Consider the following 20,078-nt stretch of genomic DNA (forward strand, 5'->3'; position numbering starts at 1 on the left):
TCATTGAACTGACTGTTGCCTCTACCTGGAATAAATGTTCTTCCACAGATAGCCATAGATCACGTCCTCCCTTCTTCACCTCCGACATTTTCCTCCTGTGACACTTTCTCTGTGAGGCTTTCCCTGTACACCCTTTCTAAAATTGCACATATACACACAAAACACTCCCCATTCCTTTCCCTATGCTATTGTTTTTCCACATCAATGACCTTCTAACATACCTCAAGACTGGCCCTCCCAGGGTTGTGAGTTTCAGGAGGACAGAGATCTTTGTATGCTTTGTTCACTGGTGCCTAATGCTATGATATCTTAGAGTTGCCAGATACACCACACATTTGAAATTGTATCTTATAGAGATTTTAGGGCCTTCCTCTGTTTTTATTTACTTAGGATAATCTTGTTTTAATATGGACATCTTTAATTAATGAGACGGATTCCCTGGATGGCACAACAGTTAAATGCTCATCTACTAGGCTAAAGGATGGCAGTTCGAGCCTAGCCGGAGGCACCTCGGAAGACAGGCCTGGTAATCTGCTTCTGAAAACCATATGGAGCATTTCTACTCTGCACATGTGAGGTCACCATGAGTTGGAATAGACTTGACAGCAACTAACAACCACCACTACCGTCATGTTCCCATTAGGGAGAAAGAAACCAAACACATTTACAACTATAAACTGTTGTTTATATTTATATGGTTTACTTTGAAAAATAAATATGTGGTTATTTCAGCATCAACTTAATGATAATTTTAGGTATCATATGAGAAAATGATTTTGTCCAAAAGAAAACATCAGTATATCCACCAGAGGTCCAGACCTATGTGGTAATTATTTGATTTTGTGGGCTTTGGCAGCTTCCTCAGAATCATGAATTTATTCTTAACTATACAATAGCAGTACTTCAACCTTCTTGTCACTCACTTCAACCTGCACAGATGCAACAAGGGTTTGAATCTGACAAATGGAGATTTACTACACTTAAAGATGAATTTCCTAAAACCTCCTTCTCAGAAGCATAGGAGGATTGTGTTTACCCTGGAGGCTACGTAACAGAACATCCAGGTGAAGAAGCAGGTTGTCAGGAAATTAGTCAAAAGTACTGCTCATTCTGTTTAGCCTAATATCCTCCCCAGCTCGTTCTCCACACTGCTGCCAGCAGCAGCGTCCTCGGAAGCAGAATAGTATAATGGGTAGTATAAAGCTTGGAGTTTTAAGTTGAACAGACCTCATTTCTGACCCTGCCTTTGCTACTTACTAACTGTGAATCTTGATCAAGGTACTAACTCTTTCTAAACTTCTTTTCTCACCTATAGCATGAGGGTAGTAGTTGCCTACCTCACAGAATTGCTGGAAGAATCAAATACTTAAAGCAATGTCCAACACATCGTAAGTGCTAAAATATGTTAGTTGTTATTATTACCATTACAGACATTTTAAAATGAAAATCTGATCATGTGATTAGAAGCCCATACTTTCAAATTTCTTCGGTTAAAACCTTTCTTATCATAAATAAGACAGACACACACACTAACCAAAAAAAAAAATCATGTTTATGTTCACCTAATGAATTTGATAGATATTACCAACAAGTCTGAATTTGACTGGAGACCCTGAGGAGCCCGCTGAAGCCAAAGGTAGTTAATCGAATCTACATCTGTGTTTGCGGCGAGAGATTGCCAAAGAAGTAGTAACATGAGCAACTGTCCTACCCATCCCTATACCAACCATCCAAACACATTTGGAGGCATTTCAGGCTCATCTCTTCCCCAAGACAGACTCATCATTCACCCCCTCATTACATTCATGTATCTCTGCAAATGTCACCTCCACCGAGAAGTCTTCCCTGACCTATATAAAATATAAAATAACTCTATAAAGTCATCCCCTCGCTCTCTTCCCTTCAGTCTGTTTATTTTTCATTATACCCCTTACCACACTTCTTACTACCTGGCATTGGTGTGTGCACGTGTGTATGTGTAGTGCGTGTGCATGTTTATTATCTCCAAGTAGAAAAAAAACCTCCATAATGGCAACATCTTTTGTTTACCATTAGAACAATATTTTATATAGTAGGTGTCCAGTAAATAGTTATTAAGTGAATTAGTGAATTAATTGAATTGTCAGCTAAGAGTTTAAAGACAAATGATGCTAATTTTGAATTGAGTCTTTAGAAAAATGAAGTGTTCCCATATTTGCCACAGATTTACAAGAAACAGAAATCAACTTCTGTACAGTTCACGCAAAAAAAAAACTTCTCAAAAGTAGCTTGCATTACACAGCTCTTAATACATTTTTATAAAAGCATATATTTCTGTATTATTTTCTGTTTTTTTGCGATTGATTTTTTTTTTTTTTTAGCCTTACGAAATAGGTTTCTAGGAACAGAATACCATTCTATAACATTGCATTTATAAGACCCAAGGGTTCAACCTGTGACTATTATCCTGGGTCAATTCATTTCTAAGTCAGCAGTTGTCCCACGTCATGGCTCCCTATCATCCCCAGATGTTGTGAATTGAATTGTGTTCCCCCAAAATATCTGTCAACTTGGCTAGGTCATGATTTCCAGTATTGTGTAGTTGTCTACCATTTTTGTCATCTGATGTTATTTTCCTATGTGTTGCAAATCCTTTCACTATGATATTTATGAAATGGAATAGTGGCTGTTACATTGATGAGATCTACAAGATTAGTGTCTTAAACCAATCTCTTTTGAGATATATAAGAAAGAAGCAAGCAGAGAGACATGGGGACCTCATACCATGAAAAAAGCAGTGCTGGGAGCAGAACATATCTTTTAGACCTGAGGTTCCTGCCCTGAGATGCTCCCAAACCAAGGGAAGACTGAAGACAAGGACCTTCCTCCAGAGCTGACAGAGAGAAGAAGGCCTTCCCCTGGAGCCAGCACCCTGAATTTCGGACTTCTAGCCTCCTGGACTGTGAGAGAATAAAATTCTCTTTATTAAAGCCATCCAGTTGTGGCATTTCTGTTATAGCAGCACTAGATGACCAAGATACCAGGTTAGATCCAAGCTTCTTAGAGTGCAAGCAAGGACAGACTGGGTCTGCTGTATCCCTCAGCCTCATCTCATGCTTTTCCACCCCAAGGTCTCATCTCGGAGCTGAGATACAGTTCCACTTCTCCATGCCTTAGCTCTTGCTTTCCCATCAGTCTGTAGTACCTCGACTTGCCTGTTCGGGTTGGCACCTAACCATTTTCAGTCTCTGAGGTAGGTATTACTGACCTCTCCTCCTATCTTTACCTTAATGAAAATCAAATGAATTCAACGTTCTGATCAATAATATGCTTGTAACCCTTTGCAAAGACTGACTAGAGCATCTAAAACTAATTCAACCCTTGCTTTCTCTCTGAAACTATATACACCACTGAAGGCACATTTTAAAAGTTTTCCTTTTAATTTTCTAAAAGGAATTCATCCGATTCCATCCATCCATCCATTCATCCAACTGTACCTTCTGAGATCCAAATTATGACAATATAACATGCATCACATTAATATCTATGGAATTGAACCATGGCACAAATCTATAAAATAATCTAAATACAGGTAGGAAAATATACCTCAGATTAGTTATCTCCCTGCAAATAATCTTACAAACATTATTCAATTTTTAAGAGAAAAATAAATAAATAAAGCTTAACACTAATTCAGTAAGATGTATCTCTGTGATCTCATTCTATCATCTTTTAACTCACCAAGAGCTTTACTTAAGGAAGCCTAGTTTGGTCAGTCACAAAATTATATATTGCAGGAAGATTTTCAGGGTATAAATTATATCTTGAGGACACCTGGAGATGCAGTGGTTAAGAGCTTGGCTGCTAACCAAAATGTCAGCAGATTGAACCCACCAGCTGCTCCTCAGGAGCAAAATGTGTCAGTCTACTTTCATAAAGATTTACAGCCTTGGAAACCTATGGGGCAGTTCTATTCTGTCTTATGGGGTCACAATGAGTTGGAATCAATTCAATAGCAATGTTTTTTTTTAATCTCAGAAATAATGTTATTATACTTAAATACATTGTTTTACATAAAATTTTCTGAAGGCAAAACACAGAATAAAACTCATATCTGATAATCATTTGCTTTTCTTTGCCAAAAAGTGATACCCCAGGGATTAAGACAAGAAGCTGTGGTTTGAGTTTCCTAAAAATTTAAAACAAGAAGCTGTGGTTTGAGTTTCCTAGGAATTTAAGACAAGATTCAAAATAGTAGTGACAGGATTCCCATTCATAGTGACCGTATAGGACAGAGTAGGCCAGATATATAAAAAATTTTTAGTATCCATTCATGATAGGCTTCCATTTTAAAAATTTACCCACCTAATGTTTTGTTTTGCATTCAGACTATTTATTTTGAGTGAAGAATTCTATCTTTACTTGAAAATTAAGCAGAAAAGAAAAAATAGCAAATACACGCCTGAGAAGAGAGCTTTTACTTTTACTGTGAAGAGATCACGACGATTATACCTTGTTTCCAAACATAAGTAAATAAAAGAGTTCACTGAAAGAATTCTTCTCTGGAAATGCAAGAACTGATTAAGAGTATTCTTTGGAAATGCAAGTCCCATGAAAATCGAACATATACATGGAAATCCTTTGTTTTTATTTTTGTATCCCAACTATTTCCAAAAAGGATTTGAGGAAAGTTACAATGGTAAACCATATAAACAATACAGTAATTATGCATTTAAGGTAGTACAAAAACAAAAAAACGGCTCTTTCCTTAATACCATATTACTCATCTTTTGTGTAGATGATGTGGTAGACATTTGTTATCTAATACTAATAAGGACAGAAAAAAAGTTCCGTTGTCAACTCTGAGGGACTCTGGAAAATATGATGGACAATGTTCAGTGTTAGAATAAAAGAAATACTTTTCAAATGAAGCCCTAGTAGACTTTTCTTAAAAAATTAAAATTTGGCTTAACGAAGGTATTCTGTACACAGCCAAGATGATGTGATAGACACAATATACTTTCTGATGATCTAGCAAGGCAAGTGTGGTAGCTTTTTACTGTGTCAAAGTAGCTAAGCTAGATATAACTATGTTTCCCAGAGTTCACGTCTCTGCATGGGTCTGGGTTTGAGTTGCCCACAAGAGAAATTTGTGTCAAATTTGGAGGGAAGAAGTGCTGCAATGGCCATGTTGAGGCTCATAAAATTGGTGTAAAGTCAGGCACTACTGCATTTCATGTACATTCTTGTAATCTGTTGGCTTATCTGTTGGAATGGAAAGGCCAGTTCACCTGCTTCCCCAGGCCATAGCCAGGCCCGTGTTGCCTCCAGCAGGAGCTAGATTTCCTCCTTGAACTTGTTTGAACCCTGGGCCAGGTTCATGTGCTGCTCCATGAGAGCTCAGCAGGCCTTCTACAAGTCACATGCATCATCAAGGATGCATTAAGAGCCTAAGAAAAGATATCCTAGACTGACAAAGGAGATCCTAGAAAAAAGATAGCACAGTCATTAAGACTTATTTGGCTTATTTCTCTCTTTGGGGGTATTTTTAGCCTCCTACCATTTTTTTTTTTTTTTTTTTTACCATAAGCAGGGTTTGTAAGGGTGAGCTACCAACTTTCCCAAGAAGACCGTCTTTTAGGCCAAGGAAAACAAATGGTACAAAGATGGGGGCTTATTCTAGAAAGATCTTTGTAGTACTCACAGAATAAAAGAGGCAGCTAGTCTCCATGGTTTAGACAGGTTATCCCCCGAACAGTACAGGTTGTTTTTTTATTCAAAAAGGAATGTGTGTGTATATATATATATATTCCTTAAACAAAAAACAGAAATAAGAAGTGGACTAGAGGATTACAGAAAGGAAGACAAATTGTTTGTAAATAATGATTGTCTACATGGAAAATTCAACAGACACTGTAAGAAAATTATAAGAATAGCTTTTTTTTTTTTAGGTTCAGTAAAATTGTTAGAAAGAAGATTGATTTGGAAAAATCTACAGTATTCCTATGAATCGACTCAATGGCAATGGGGGTTTTTTTTGGTTAGAGTGTTCCTATATACAAACAAAGCAAATGAGAAAAATATAATTTTTACAAAAAATTCCACTCTATAAGGAACAAAAACTACTATAAAGTACCTAGGAAGTGCTTTATCACACAAAAGATGTGAAAGACCTTCATGGAAAAAGTTATAATGCTTTACTGAAAGACATAGAAGACTAACTAAATGGAAAGATATACTATGGCCATGAAGGGGAAAACTCAATAATGTACAAATATTAATTCCCATCAAATTTAATCTACAAGTTCTATACTATTGCAATCAAGATTTTTTGTAGGTTTTTTTTTTTTTTTTTTTGCAGAACTTCACACAATGATTCTTAAAATTCATGTGGAAGAGCAAAGATCAAGAATAGCCAAGTGGGGGGGAGCCAAGATGGCGGACTAGGCAGACGCTACCTCGGATCCCTCTTACAACAAAGACACGGAAAAACAAATGAATCGATCACATAAATAACAATCTACGAACCCTGAACAACAAACACAGATTTAGAGACGGAGAACGAACTAATACGGGGAAGCAGCGATTGTTTCCAGAGCCTGAAGCCAGCGTACCAGTCAGGTACGGCACAAGCACAGAGAGCGGCTCCACCCCCCTGAACTAACCCCGGGAGGGGGACCAGCCGGTTCCACGGGCGGCATGGGACGCAGCCGGTACGAGAAGTCCCCGGGAGGCAGTGACTGGTCTTGGAGCAGAAAGAGCAGCGTCCGAGCCGGGGAACCGTCCCGCAGGGATTTGGACTGGATGCAGTTTCCCAGTGATGGCTCGGAGACAACAATCCATATCAAACCACTTAAAGAAGCAGACCATGACAGCTTCTCCAACCCTCCAAACAAAAGAATCAAAATCTTTCCCAAATGAAGATACAATCTTGGAATTATCAGATGCAGAATATAAAAAACTAATTTACGGAATGCTTAATGATATCACAAATGAAATTAGGATAACTGCAGAAAAAGCCAAGGAACACACTGATAAAACTGTTGAAGAACTCAAAAAGATTATTCAAGAACATACTGGAAAAATTAATAAGTTGCAAGAATCCATAGAGAGACAACATGTAGAAATCCAAAAGATTAACAATAAAATTACAGAATTAGACAACGCAATAGGAAGTCAGAGGAGCAGACTCGAGCAATTAGAATGCAGACTGGGACATCTGGAGGACCAGGGAATCAACACCAACATAGCTGAAAAAAAATCGGATAAAAGGATTAAAAAAAATGAAGAAACCCTAAGAATTATGTGGGACTCTATCAAGAAGGATAACCTGCGGGTGACTGGAGTCCCAGAACAGGGAGGGGGGACAAAAAACACAGAGAAAATAGTTGAAGAACTCCTGACAGAAAACTTCCCTGACATCATGAAAGACGAAAGGATATCTATCCAAGATGCTCATCGAACCCCATTTAAGACTGATCCAAAAAGAAAAACACCAAGACATATTATCATCAAACTCACCAAAACCAAAGATAAACAGAAAATTTTAAAAGCAGCCAGGGAGAAAAGAAAGGTTTCCTTCAAGGGAGAATCAATAAGAATAAGTTCAGACTACTCAGCAGAAACCATGCAGGCAAGAAGGGAATGGGACGACATATACAGAACACTGAAGGAGAAAAACTGCCAGCCAAGGATCATATATCCAGCAAAACTCTCTCTGAAATATGAAGGCGAAATTAAGATATTTACAGACAAACACAAGTTTAGAGAATTTGCAAAAACCAAACCAAAGCTACAAGAAATACTAAAGGATATTGTTTGGTCAGAGAACCAATAATATCAGATATCAGCACAACACAAGGTCACAAAACAGAACGTCCTGATATCAACTCAAATAAGGAAATCACAAAAACAAATTAAGATTAATTAAAAAAAAAATACACATAACAGGGAATCATGGAAGTCAATAGGTAAAAGATCACAATAATCAAAAAGAGGGACTAAATACAGGAGGCATTGAACTGCCATATGGAGAGTGATACAAGGCGATATAGAACAATACAAGTTAGGTTTTTACTTAGAAAAATAGGGATAAATAATAAGGTAACCACAAAAAGGTATAACAACTCTATAACTCAAGATAAAAACCAAGAAAAACGTAACGACTCAACTAACATAAAGTCAAGCACTATGAAAATGAGGATCTCACAATTTACTAAGAAAAACGCCTCAGCACAAAAAAGTATGTGGAAAAATGAAATTGTCAACAACACACATAAAAAGGCATCAAAATGACAGCACTAAAAACTTATTTATCTATAATTACCCTGAATGTAAATGGACTAAATGCACCAATAAAGAGACAGAGAGTCACAGACTGGATAAAGAAACACGATCCATCTATATGCTGCCTACAAGAGACACACCTTAGACTTAGAGACACAAACAAACTAAAACTCAAAGGATGGAAAAAAGTATATCAAGCAAACAATAAGCAAAAAAGAAGAGGAGTAGCAATATTAATTTCTGACAAAATAGACTTTAGACTTAAATCCACCACAAAGGATAAAGAAGGACACTATATAATGATAAAAGGGACAATTGATCAGGAAGACATAACCATATTAAATATTTATGCACCCAATGACAGGGCTGCAAGATACATAAATCAAATTTTAACAGAATTGAAAAGCGAGATAGATACCTCCACAATTATAGTAGGAGACTTCAACACACCACTTTCGGAGAAGGACAGGACATCCAGTAAGAAGCTCAACAGAGACACAGAAGATCTAATTACAACAATCAACCAACTTGACCTCATTGACTTATACAGAACTCTCCACCCAACTGCTGCAAAGTATACTTTTTTTTCTAGCACACATGGAACATTCTCTAGAATAGACCACATATTAGGTCATAAAACAAACCTTTGCAGAGTCCAAAACATCGAAATATTACAAAGCATCTTCTCAGACCACAAGGCAATAAAACTAGAGATCAATAACAGAAAAACGAGGGAAAAGAAATCAAATACTTGGAAAATGAACAATACCCTCCTGAAAAAAGACTGGGTTATAGAAGACATTAAGGAGGGAATAAGGGAATTCATAGAAAGCAACGAGAATGAAAATACTTCCTATCAAAACCTCTGGGACACAGCAAAAGCAGTCCTCAGAGGCCAATTTATATCAATAAATGCACACATACAAAAAGAAGAAAGAGCCAAAAGCAGAGAACTGTCCCTACAACTTGAACAAATACAAACTGAGCAACAAAAGAATCCATCAGGCATCAGAAGAAAACAAATAATAAAAATTAGAGCTGAACTAAATGAATTAGAGAACAGAAAAACAATTGAAAGAATTAACAAAGCCAAAAGCTGGTTCTTTGAAAAAATTAACAAAATCGATAAACCGTTGGCTAGACTGACTAAAGAAATACAGGAAAGGAAACAAATAACCCGAATAATAAATGAGAAGGACCACATCACAACAGAACCAAATGAAATTAAAAGAATCATTTCAGATTATTATGAAAAATTCTACTCTAACAAATTTGAAAACCTAGAAGAAATGGATGAATTCCTGGAAAAACACTACCTACCTAAACTAACACAATCAGAAGTAGAACAACTAAATAGACCCATAACAAAAAAAGAGATTGAAACGGTAATCAAAAAACTCCCAACAAAAAAAAGCCCTGGCCCGGACGGCTTCACTGCAGAGTTCTACCAAACTTTCAGAGAAGAGATAACACCACTACTACTAAAGGTATTCCAAAGCATAGAAAATGACGGAATACTACCCAACTCATTCTATGAAGCCACCATCTCCCTGATACCAAAACCAGGTAAAGACATTACAAAAAAAGAAAATTACAGACCTATATCCCTCATGAACATTGATGCAAAAATCCTCAACAAAATTCTAGCCAATAGAATCCAACAACACATCAAAAAAATAATTCACCCTGATCAAGTGGGATTTATACCAGGTATGCAAGGCTGGTTTAATATCAGAAAAACCATTAATGTAATCCATCACATAAATAAAACAAAAGACAAAAACCACATGATCTTATCAATTGATGCAGAAAAGGCATTTGACAAAGTCCAACACCCATTCATGATAAAAACTCTTACCAAAATAGGAATTGAAGGAAAATTCCTCAACATAATAAAGGGCATCTATGCAAAGCCAACAGCCAATATCACTCTAAATGGAGAGAACCTGAAAGCATTTCCCTTGAGAACGGGAACCAGACAAGGATGCCCTTTATCACCGCTCTTATTCAACATCGTGTTGGAAGTCCTAGCCAGGGCAATTAGGCTAGACAAAGAAATAAAAGGTATCCGGATTGGCAAGGAAGAAGTAAAGTTATCACTATTTGCAGATGACATGATTATATACACAGAAAACCCTAAGGAATCCTCCAGAAAACTACTGAAACTAATAGAAGAGTTTGGCAGAGTCTCAGGTTATAAAATAAACATACAAAAATCACTTGGATTCCTCTACATCAACAAAAAGAACACCGAAGAGGAAATAACCAAATCAATACCATTCACAGTAGCCCCCAAGAAGATAAGATACTTAGGAATAAATCTTACCAAGGATGTAAAAGACCTATACAAAGAAAACTACAAAGCTCTACTACAAGAAATTCAAAAGGACATGCTTAAGTGGAAAAACATACCCTGCTCATGGATAGGAAGACTTAACATAGTAAAAATGTCTATTCTACCAAAAGCCATCTATACATTTAATGCACTTCCGATCCAAATTCCAATGTCATATTTTAAGGGGATAGAGAAACAAATCACCAATTTCACATGGAAGGGAAAGAAGCCCCGGATAAGCAAAGCACTACTGAAAAAGAAGAAGAAAGTGGGAGGCCTCACCTTACCTGACTTCAGAACCTATTATACAGCCACAGTAGTCAAAACAGCCTGGTATTGGTACAACAACAGACACATAGACCAATGGAACAGAATTGAGAACCCAGACATAGATCCATCCACGTATGAGCACCTGATATTTGACAAAGGACCAGTGTCAACTAACTGGGGAAAAGATAGCCTTTTTAACAAATGGTGCTGGCATAACTGGATATCCATTTGCAAAAAAATGAAACAGGACCCATACCTCACACCATGCACAAAAACTAACTCCAAGTGGATCAAAGACCTAAACATAAAGACTAAAACGATAAAGATCATGGAAGAAAAAATTGGGACAACCCTAGGAGCCCTAATACAAGGTATAAACAGAATACAAAACATTACCAAAAATGATGAAGAGAAACCCGATAACTGGGAGCTCCTAAAAATCCAACACCTATGCTCATCTAAAGACTTCTCCAAAAGAGTAAAAAGACCACCTACAGACTGGGAAAGAATTTTCAGCTATGACATCTCCGACCAGCGCCTGATCTCTAAAATCTACATGATTCTGTCAAAACTCAACCACAAAAAGACAAACAACCCAATCAAGAAGTGGGCAAAGGATATGAACACACATTTCACTAAAGAAGATATTCAGGCAGCCAACAGATACATGAGAAAATGCTCTCGATCATTAGCCATTAGAGAAATGCAAATTAAAACTTCGATGAGATTCCATCTCACACCAGCAAGGCTGGCATTAATCCAAAAAACACAAAATAATAAATGTTGGAGAGGCTGCGGAGAGATTGGAACTCTCATACACTGCTGGTGGGAATGTAAAATGGTACAACCACTTTGGAAATCTATCTGGCGTTATCTTAAACAGTTAGAAATAGAACTACCATACAACCCAGAAATCCCACTCCTAGGAATATACCCTAGAGATACAAGAGCCTTCATACAAACAGATACATGCACACCCATGTTTATTGCAGCTCTGTTTACAATAGCAAAAAGTTGGAAGCAACCAAGGTGTCCATCAACGGATGAATGGGTAAATAAATTGTGGTATATTCACACAATGGAATACTACCCATCGATAAAGAACAGTGACGAATCTCTGAAACATTTCATAACATGGAGGAACCTGGAAGGCATTATGCTGAGCGAAATGAGTCAGAGGCAAAAGGACAAATATTGTATAAGACCACTATTATAAGATCTTGAGAAACAGTAAACCTGAGAAGAACACATACTTTTGTGGTTATGAGGGGGGGAGGGAGGGAGGGTGGGAGAGGGTTTTTTATTGATTAATCAGTAGATAAGAACTGCTTTAGGTGAAGGGAAAGACAACACTCAATACATGGAAGGTCAGCTCAATTGGACTGGACCAAAAGCAAAGAAGTTTCCAGGATAAAATGAATGCTTCAAAGGTCAGCGGAGCAAGTGCGGGGGTCTGGGGAACATGGTTTGTGGGGACTTCTAAGTCAATTGGCAAAATAATTCTATTATGAAATCATTCTGCATCCCACTTTGAAATGTGGCGTCTGGGGTCTTAAATGCTAACAAGCGGCCATCTAAGATGCAGCAATTGGTCTCAACCCACCTGGAGCAAAGGAAAATGAAGAACACCAAGGCCACACGACAACTAAGAGCCCAAGAGACAGAAAGGGCCACATGAACCAGAGACCTACATCATCCTGAGACCAGAAGAACTAGTTGGTGCCCGGCCACAATCGATCACTGCCCTGACAGGGAGCACAGCAGAGGACCCCTGAGGGAGCAGGAGATCAGTGGGATACAGACCCCAAATTCTCATAAAAAGACCAAACTTAATGGTCTGACTGAGACTGGAGGAATCCCGGCGGCCATGCTCCCCAGACCTTCTGTTGGCACAGGACAGGAACCATCCCCGAAGACAACTCATCAGACATGAAAGGGACTGGTCAGCGGGTGGGAGAGAGACGCTGATGAAGAGTGAGCTAATTATATCAGGTGGACACTTGAGATTGTGTTGGCAACTCTTGTCTGGAGGGGGGATGGGAGGATAGAGAGAGAGGGAAGCAGGCAAAATTGTCAAGAAAGGAGAGACTGAAAGGGCTGACTCAAGAGGGGGAGAGCAAGTGGGAGTAGGGAGTGAGATGTATGTAAACTTATATGTGACAGACTGATTGGATTTGTAAACGTTCACTTGAAGCTTAATAAAAGTTATTAAAAAAAAAAAATAGCCAAGTGTAATAGTTTCCTATTGCTGCTATAACAAATTACCACAAACTTAGTGATTTGAGACAAGAAAAACTTATTACCTTACAGTTGAGGAGATTAGAAGTTCAAAATGAATCTTGTTGTTAGCTGCCATCAAGCCAGTTCCAATTCATAGCAACCACGTACAACAGAATGAAACTCTGTCTGGTTCCACGCCATCCTCACAACCGTTGCTATGTTTGAGCCCGTTGTTGCAGCCACTGTATCAGTCCATCTCATTGAGGGGCTTCCTCTTTTTCGCGGACGCTCTACTTTACAAAGCATGATGTCTTTCTCCAAGGACTGGCCCCTCTTGATAACATGGCCGAAGTAAATGAGACAAAGTCTCACAATCTCACTGCTAAGGAGCATTCTGGCTGTAGTTCTTCCAAGACAGATGTGCTCATTCTTCTTGCAGTCCATAGTATATTCAATATTCTTGACCAACACAATACTTCAAATGCATTGCTGGGCTAACATCAAGGTTTATACCAGATTGCATTCCTTCTGGAGGCTCTAGGAAAGAATCTGTTTCCTTAACTTGTCCAGCTTCTAGAAGCTGCTCGTATTCCTTGGCTTATGGCCACATCACTCTGACCTCTGCTTACACCATCATATCTCCTTCTCCGACTCCGACCCTCTTCCCTCTCTCTTATAAGGACCTTTGTAATTACATTGGGCCCACCTAGATAATCCAGGAAAATCTCCCCATAAAGAGGAATAAAATACTGATAAGTGCTATAAAATGAATGAGCCTTAAAAACTTTATGCTAAGTGAAAGAAGCCAGGCACGCACACACACACACAAACATACTGCATTATTCCATTTATACGAAATATTTGGAATTGGCAAATTCATAGAGGCATAAAGTGGATTAGAGATTGCCAAGGGCTGGGGGAGGGAGGATTGGAGAGCGACTGTTTAATGAGAATGGGGTGATAACAAATGTTCCGGAACTCAATAGTGGTGATGTTTGCACAACACTGTGAAGGTACTAAATGTCACAGATGGTAAAATTTTATGCTATGTGTATTTTGCCACAATAAAAAAAAGCACAAATCATAAATTGTATACATTACAATGTAATACTCTTATACAGTAAAACACATCATGAATAAAGTGAAAAGACAACCACAAACTCTAAAATACTTTTGCCATCCATGTTGCCCCTCCAAAAAATTAGTATTTACAATATAAAAATAAATTCTATAAACCTATAAGAAAATGCAAATAACACAATGAAAAAAATAGGCCAAGGATACAATTAGATAATTTACAAAAGAGAGAAACTAAATGTTCCCCCCCCAAAAATTATGAAAAGATGTTCAAACTCATCAATAATCCAGAAAATGTAAAAGTAAAACATTTTGCACCCTCTCAGAAAAGCAATACTTTAAAAGTTTGATAAGATCTAGTGTTAGAGAGTATATGAGGATATAGGACCTCTACTGCTGATAGGAATGCACACTGAAACAACTCTGGAAAGCAATTTGGCAGTATCTAATAAAGTTCAAAATCTATATGTCCTAATCCACGGCCATCGAGTTGATTCAGACTCATAGTGACTCTATAGGACAGACTAGAACTGCCCCTATATAGTTTCCAAGGGTGTAAATCTTTATGGAAGCAGACGGCCACATCTTTCTCCCTTGGATGGCTGGTGGGTTCGAGCCACTGACCTTTTGGTTAGCAGCCTAGGCTTTAATCACTGTGCCCCCAGGGTTCCTTGTCTATCTCTTGTGTCCTACTGACCAGCAATTCCACTTGTAGAAATATACTATAAACTAAAATCAAACCCATTGCCGTCAAGTAGATTCTGACTCACAGCGATCCTATAGGACAGAGTAGAACTCCTCCATGGGGTTTCTAAGGAGTGGCTGGTGGATTCAAACTGCTGACCCTTTGGTTAGCAGCCGAACTCTTAACCACTGGACCACCAGGGCTAGAAATATAGCATAGAGAATATTATCTAGGTACAAGGAGATGTGTACAAATATGCTCATAATACTATTGTTTGTTATTGCAGAGAAGGGGAGGGAGGAAAGAATTTTAATGTCTATCAATAAGAGTCGGAATCGACTTGACGGCACTGGTTTTTTTTATCAATAAGAGTATGGATAAATACCTTGAGGAACTGTCCTGTATCAGTTAGAATGGATGGAAAAACTGCATCTAAATGCTTCACTGTGGCCAGACCTCCAAAACATAATGTTCGGTGAAAAAAAAGGCACGTTACAGCCTGATTTGTAGGATAAACTGCCACTTATGTAAAATTTCACCAGAGGCAATTTTTTTTTTAATGAATATAGACGTTTGTAGTAAAAGAACAAAACTTAGAAGGGAAGGATACCCAGCAAATTCCTCATTGGTGGTTGTCTCTGGGAACGGAAGAAGGGAAATGGGATGAGAGTGGGTGCAAAAGGGACTTTGCTTCTAATTTTTCCTTTAAAAAGATCTGAACCAAATAAAACACATTGTTAACATTTGTTAGCTCTAAACAGTGGGCAGCTAGGTCTTTGCTATGCTACTTTTATCATGTTTCTGTGAGTCTGCGATTTTTCAGATTAAAAGAATCAATAGTCAATTAGCAAAGAATAAGTATATAAACCCTAGTGATGTAATGGTTAAGAGCTATGGCTGCTAACCAAAAGGTCAGCAGTTCCAATCCACCAGGCCTCCCTGGAAACCCTGCAGGGTAGTTCTGCTTTGTCCTCTAGGGTTGCTATGAGTCAGAACTGACTTGACAGCAACGGGTAAGGTAAATACATAAATGTGTATATTTTGTTATGGTGAGAAATTGGACTAATTGACTAATAAGTGTGTGTGTGTGTGTGTGTGTGTGTGTGTGTGTGTGTGTAAGAAAAGGAAAGAGAGATAAATGGGAAAAAGAGAAAAAAATAAGGGTCCATGCAATGGAAGCACCCAAGGCGGGTTTCTCTGAAGGAAAGACCTCATTAGAGACAAGGCTGTGGGCTCAGACGAGAACTTTGATGACACTCCCTAGACAGAGATCTCTGAGTGGCTTAGTGCAGAGGCTTGTACGATGCGTGCTGCAGTCAGCTAAGGGTGTTTCTTGTTGCTCTTTGAGAGAAGCCAGCCACAAGACATATCCAGAACAAAAACCATCTCCCACACCTGGCTCATCCAGTATTTTTCATAGATTCGCTTATTGACTTAAACTTGACAGGCCAAAACCAAAAAAACCATTGGCATCAAATCGATTCCGACTCATAGCGACTTGGTGGTGCAGTGAATAAGTGTTCGGCAGCTAACCCAACCCACCAACTGCTCCTTGGAAATCCTGTGGGGCAGTTCTACTCTGTCCTGTAGGGTTGCATTGAGTCCCTACGAGTAAGGTTGATCTAAGCCATACATGATGTTAAGGAATGAATCAAAACATCATTTTTTAGACCACCTTTGCTATTACAATCACAAATAGAAGAGAAAAGGTAGCCTCCAAACCATTTACTTTTGAGGCTCTTTCTGATACCAGCTCACGTTTTCTGAAGCATAACAAATGGAAACAGTTGTCACTACTCACTTAGCAGATGATCTGCTGCTTATTTTCTGGGCTGCTTAACATTGAAACAGCCGCACAGAAATTCAACTTATTGACAAAGGGCTCAAGAGGAGCAGCGGCCCCACAGTTCAGATCTCTTTCTTATGGTGATCCATCCAGCTTGCCTACCTGCTCAGCACACAGCACACAGGAAAGCTTAATTTACATGTTACCATTTTTTACTAATAAACACTCCTCCCTAACTGGTACAAGTCCTAACTTAGTGTTCTTGGGCTTTTTGAACCTTACCAGATAAGACAAAGAAAGCAGGTAACTCTGTTTCTAGAATCATCACAAATTTATAAATATTACCTGTCAGTAAATACTACATTAGGATGGGATTTCTGTTTGGTAGGATTGGTAACAATTATTTTCATAGCAGGCTTTCTGAAATAAGGAGAAATTAATTACTCTTTAAGCAAAGTACAATAAAATTTATGATTTTTCCCCCTACATTTCATCATTCAAAAATTTCTAGAACACAGCCCCTCCTTTCTAGAATATAAACTTCTTAAGGACAGGGACCTTGTGGTACTTATTTAGCATAGGGCCTGGCCCCAAGTTGGCACTAAATAAAATACCTGTTATGAATGGTGTAACTACCAGATAATCGTATGAATCATGAATCACATCCTCTAACCAAGCAGAAAGAACCACATCGTATTTTTGATCTTACAAAGTTGGATAAGGAAACATAAAAAAAAAAAGAACTAAAAATATTAGAGTTATAATAGTGCTCAATCAAGAAAACTGTCTTTTTGCATATGAAGAAATCACTAGCACAGTGATTGTGACTTTGGAAAAAGACAATCACACACTAAAATCTGTAATTAATAAATAACACATGAACAAATTACTCATTAATCCCTAAAGAGTGATCCTTTATACTGAAGGACAAAATACCAAGATACTAATTTTTATGTGTGTGCGTATACACATATAAAACAGAAAACATTTATTTCCATTTATAACTCTAAATGCTTCGAAGCATTTATATAGATGGGCCTTGGTACATAAAAAAAAATAAGAGAGGCTTTCTCTGCTAAATAGCCTGATAGGTCTGGGTATGCAAATTTGGTTACAAACTCTAGAGCTGAATAGTTCTGTGCAATAGCAGACAAGAGGAGTTTGCAATCTGAAGGGAGTAGGTGCATCAGAGAAACACATTTAGAAGAGAGAAGAGCCAGCAACACTGTGTGTGCTGCCTAGAAGAAGGATCAAACAGAGAAAATTCCAAGAAGGGTCTTTGGGAAATAGTGTTAAGTGCTTAAGCTGTTTGCTATGGGATTTTTGATATAAAATTCCTCTCCCATCTCGTGTGTGAAATCTTCAGCAAAGTTTACACTGCTCCTTAACGTAATTCGCTAAGAGTGGATTCTATTTAAGGATCTCAGGGATATGCTGAGTTCTGTTACATGGGGCAAAACTAGAGAGGACATAGAGAATGAGGGCTCAGGTGACACCTCTTGGTGACTCTTAAGCATCCCAAACTTGTTGTTGTTAGGCACCATCGAGTCGGCTCCGACTCATAGCAACCCTATGCACAACAGAACGAAACACTGCCGGGTCCTGTGCAAGCCTCACAATCATTGTTATGCTTGAGCCCATTATTGCAGCCACTGTGTCAACCCATCTCATTGAGGGTCTTCCTCTTTTCCACTGACCCTGTACTTTACCAAGCATGATGTCCTTCTCCAGGGACTAATTCCTCCTGACAATGTATCCAAAGTATGTAAGATGTGGTCTCACCATATTTGCTTCTAAGGAGGATTCTGGTTGTACTTCTTCCAAGAGAGATCTGTTCGTTCTTTTGGCAGTCCATGGTATATTCAATATTCTTTGCCAACACCACAATTCGAAGGCATCAGTTCTTCTTTGGGCTTCCTTATTGATTGTCCAGCTTTCACATACAGATGATGAGATTGAAAATACCATGGCTTGGCCTTAGCAGAATCCAAAACACTGAAATATTACAAAGCATCTTCTCTGACCATAAGGACATAAAAGTGGAAATCAATAACAGGAAAAGCAGGGAAAAGAAATCAAACACTTGGAAACTGAACAATACCCTGCTCAAAAAAGACTGGATTATAGAAGACATTAAGGACGGAATAAAGAAATTCAGAGAATCCAATGAGAATGAAAACATTTCCTATCAGAACCTTTGGGACACAGTGAAAGCAGTGCTCAGAGGCCAATTTATATCAGTAAATGCACACATCCAATAAGAAGGGCCAAAATCAAAGAATTATCCCTACAACTTGAACAAATAGAAAGAGAGCAACAAAAAAAACCACAGGCACCAGAAGAAAACAAATAATAAAAATTAGAGCTGAACTAAATGAAATAGAAACCAGAAAACAATTGAAAGAATTAACAAGACCAAAAGCTGGTTTTTTGAAAATACCATGGCTTGGGTCAGGCGCATCTTAGTCTTCAAGGTGATGTCTTTTCTCTTCAACACTTTAAAGAGTTAACATTGTCGAACAGAATTCTATTCCTCCTACCCTCAAGCCTGCTCCTTCCCCAGGCTTCCTCCATTTTATTAAATGGCACCTCATCCAGCAAGCTGCTCAAGCCAAAACCCTAGCTCTCTGTTTTGATTCCTTGCTCTCCCTCACCCTCTACCTATGATTCATTAGCAAATCCTGCCAATGCCACCCTACAAACATACCCCAAAACCACCCACTTCTGTCACCCGCTTCCAAACACCATATCTCCCCGGAACTATTGCAATAGCCTCTTAAGTAGGTCTAGCTTCCTACTTCCACTTTTACCAGCCACACGCACTTTCTGCACTGGCTCTTGGTCTCTTCCTCATACACATCCATTACACACACACCCATTGCCATCTAGTAAATTCCGACTCATAGCAACCCTATCAGACAGAGTAGAACTGCTCCATAGGGTTTTCAAGGTGTTGCTGGTGGATTCAAACTGTTGTCTGTTAGGAACTGAATCGCATGCCCCAAAAATGTGTGTCAACTTGGCTAGGCCATGATTCCCGGTATTGCATAATTATCCACCCTTTTGTCATTTGATGTGATTTTCCTACGCATTATAAATCCTACCTCTATGATTTAATGAAGCAGGATTAGAGGCAGTTATGTTAATGAGGCAAGACTCAATCTACAAGATTAGGCTGTATCTTGAGTCAATCTCTTTTGAGATATAAAAGAAGTGAGCAGAGAGACAGGGTACCCCATAACCACCAAGCAAGAAGAACCAGGAGCATATGCATCCCTTGGACCCAGGGTCCCTGCACTGAGAAGTTCCTCAACCAGGGGAAGATTGATGACAAGGACCCTCCCTCAGAGCCGAGAGAGAGAGAGAGAAAGCCTTCCCCTGGAGCTGGCACCCTGAATTTAAGGAAATAAAATTATAGTGAAACATATTCCCGTATATCA

The 20,078-nt window shown here is 38.5% G+C and overlaps 1 protein-coding gene across 2 annotated transcripts in view; it reads left to right on the plus strand.

Moving 5' to 3' along the window:
• The window catches only part of PTGER2 (prostaglandin E receptor 2), a 53,718-nt gene that overhangs the window by 19,748 nt on the left and 13,892 nt on the right, over nucleotides 1-20,078 (plus strand). The window contains exon 3 of one of the 2 annotated variants that reach the window (XM_064292477.1): nucleotides 391-683. The exons of the other annotated variant lie outside the window; for it this stretch is intronic. Within the exon in view, the coding sequence (XP_064148547.1) occupies nucleotides 391-576 (186 nt within the window). The 3' untranslated portion in view covers nucleotides 577-683. Of the gene's footprint in view, nucleotides 1-390; nucleotides 684-20,078 lie in introns of those variants that run through there. 2 annotated transcript variants of the gene reach the window in all.

The sequence above is a fragment of the Loxodonta africana genome, chromosome 10 (genome assembly GCF_030014295.1).
Source record: "Loxodonta africana isolate mLoxAfr1 chromosome 10, mLoxAfr1.hap2, whole genome shotgun sequence".
Taxonomy (NCBI): Eukaryota; Metazoa; Chordata; class Mammalia; order Proboscidea; family Elephantidae; genus Loxodonta; species Loxodonta africana.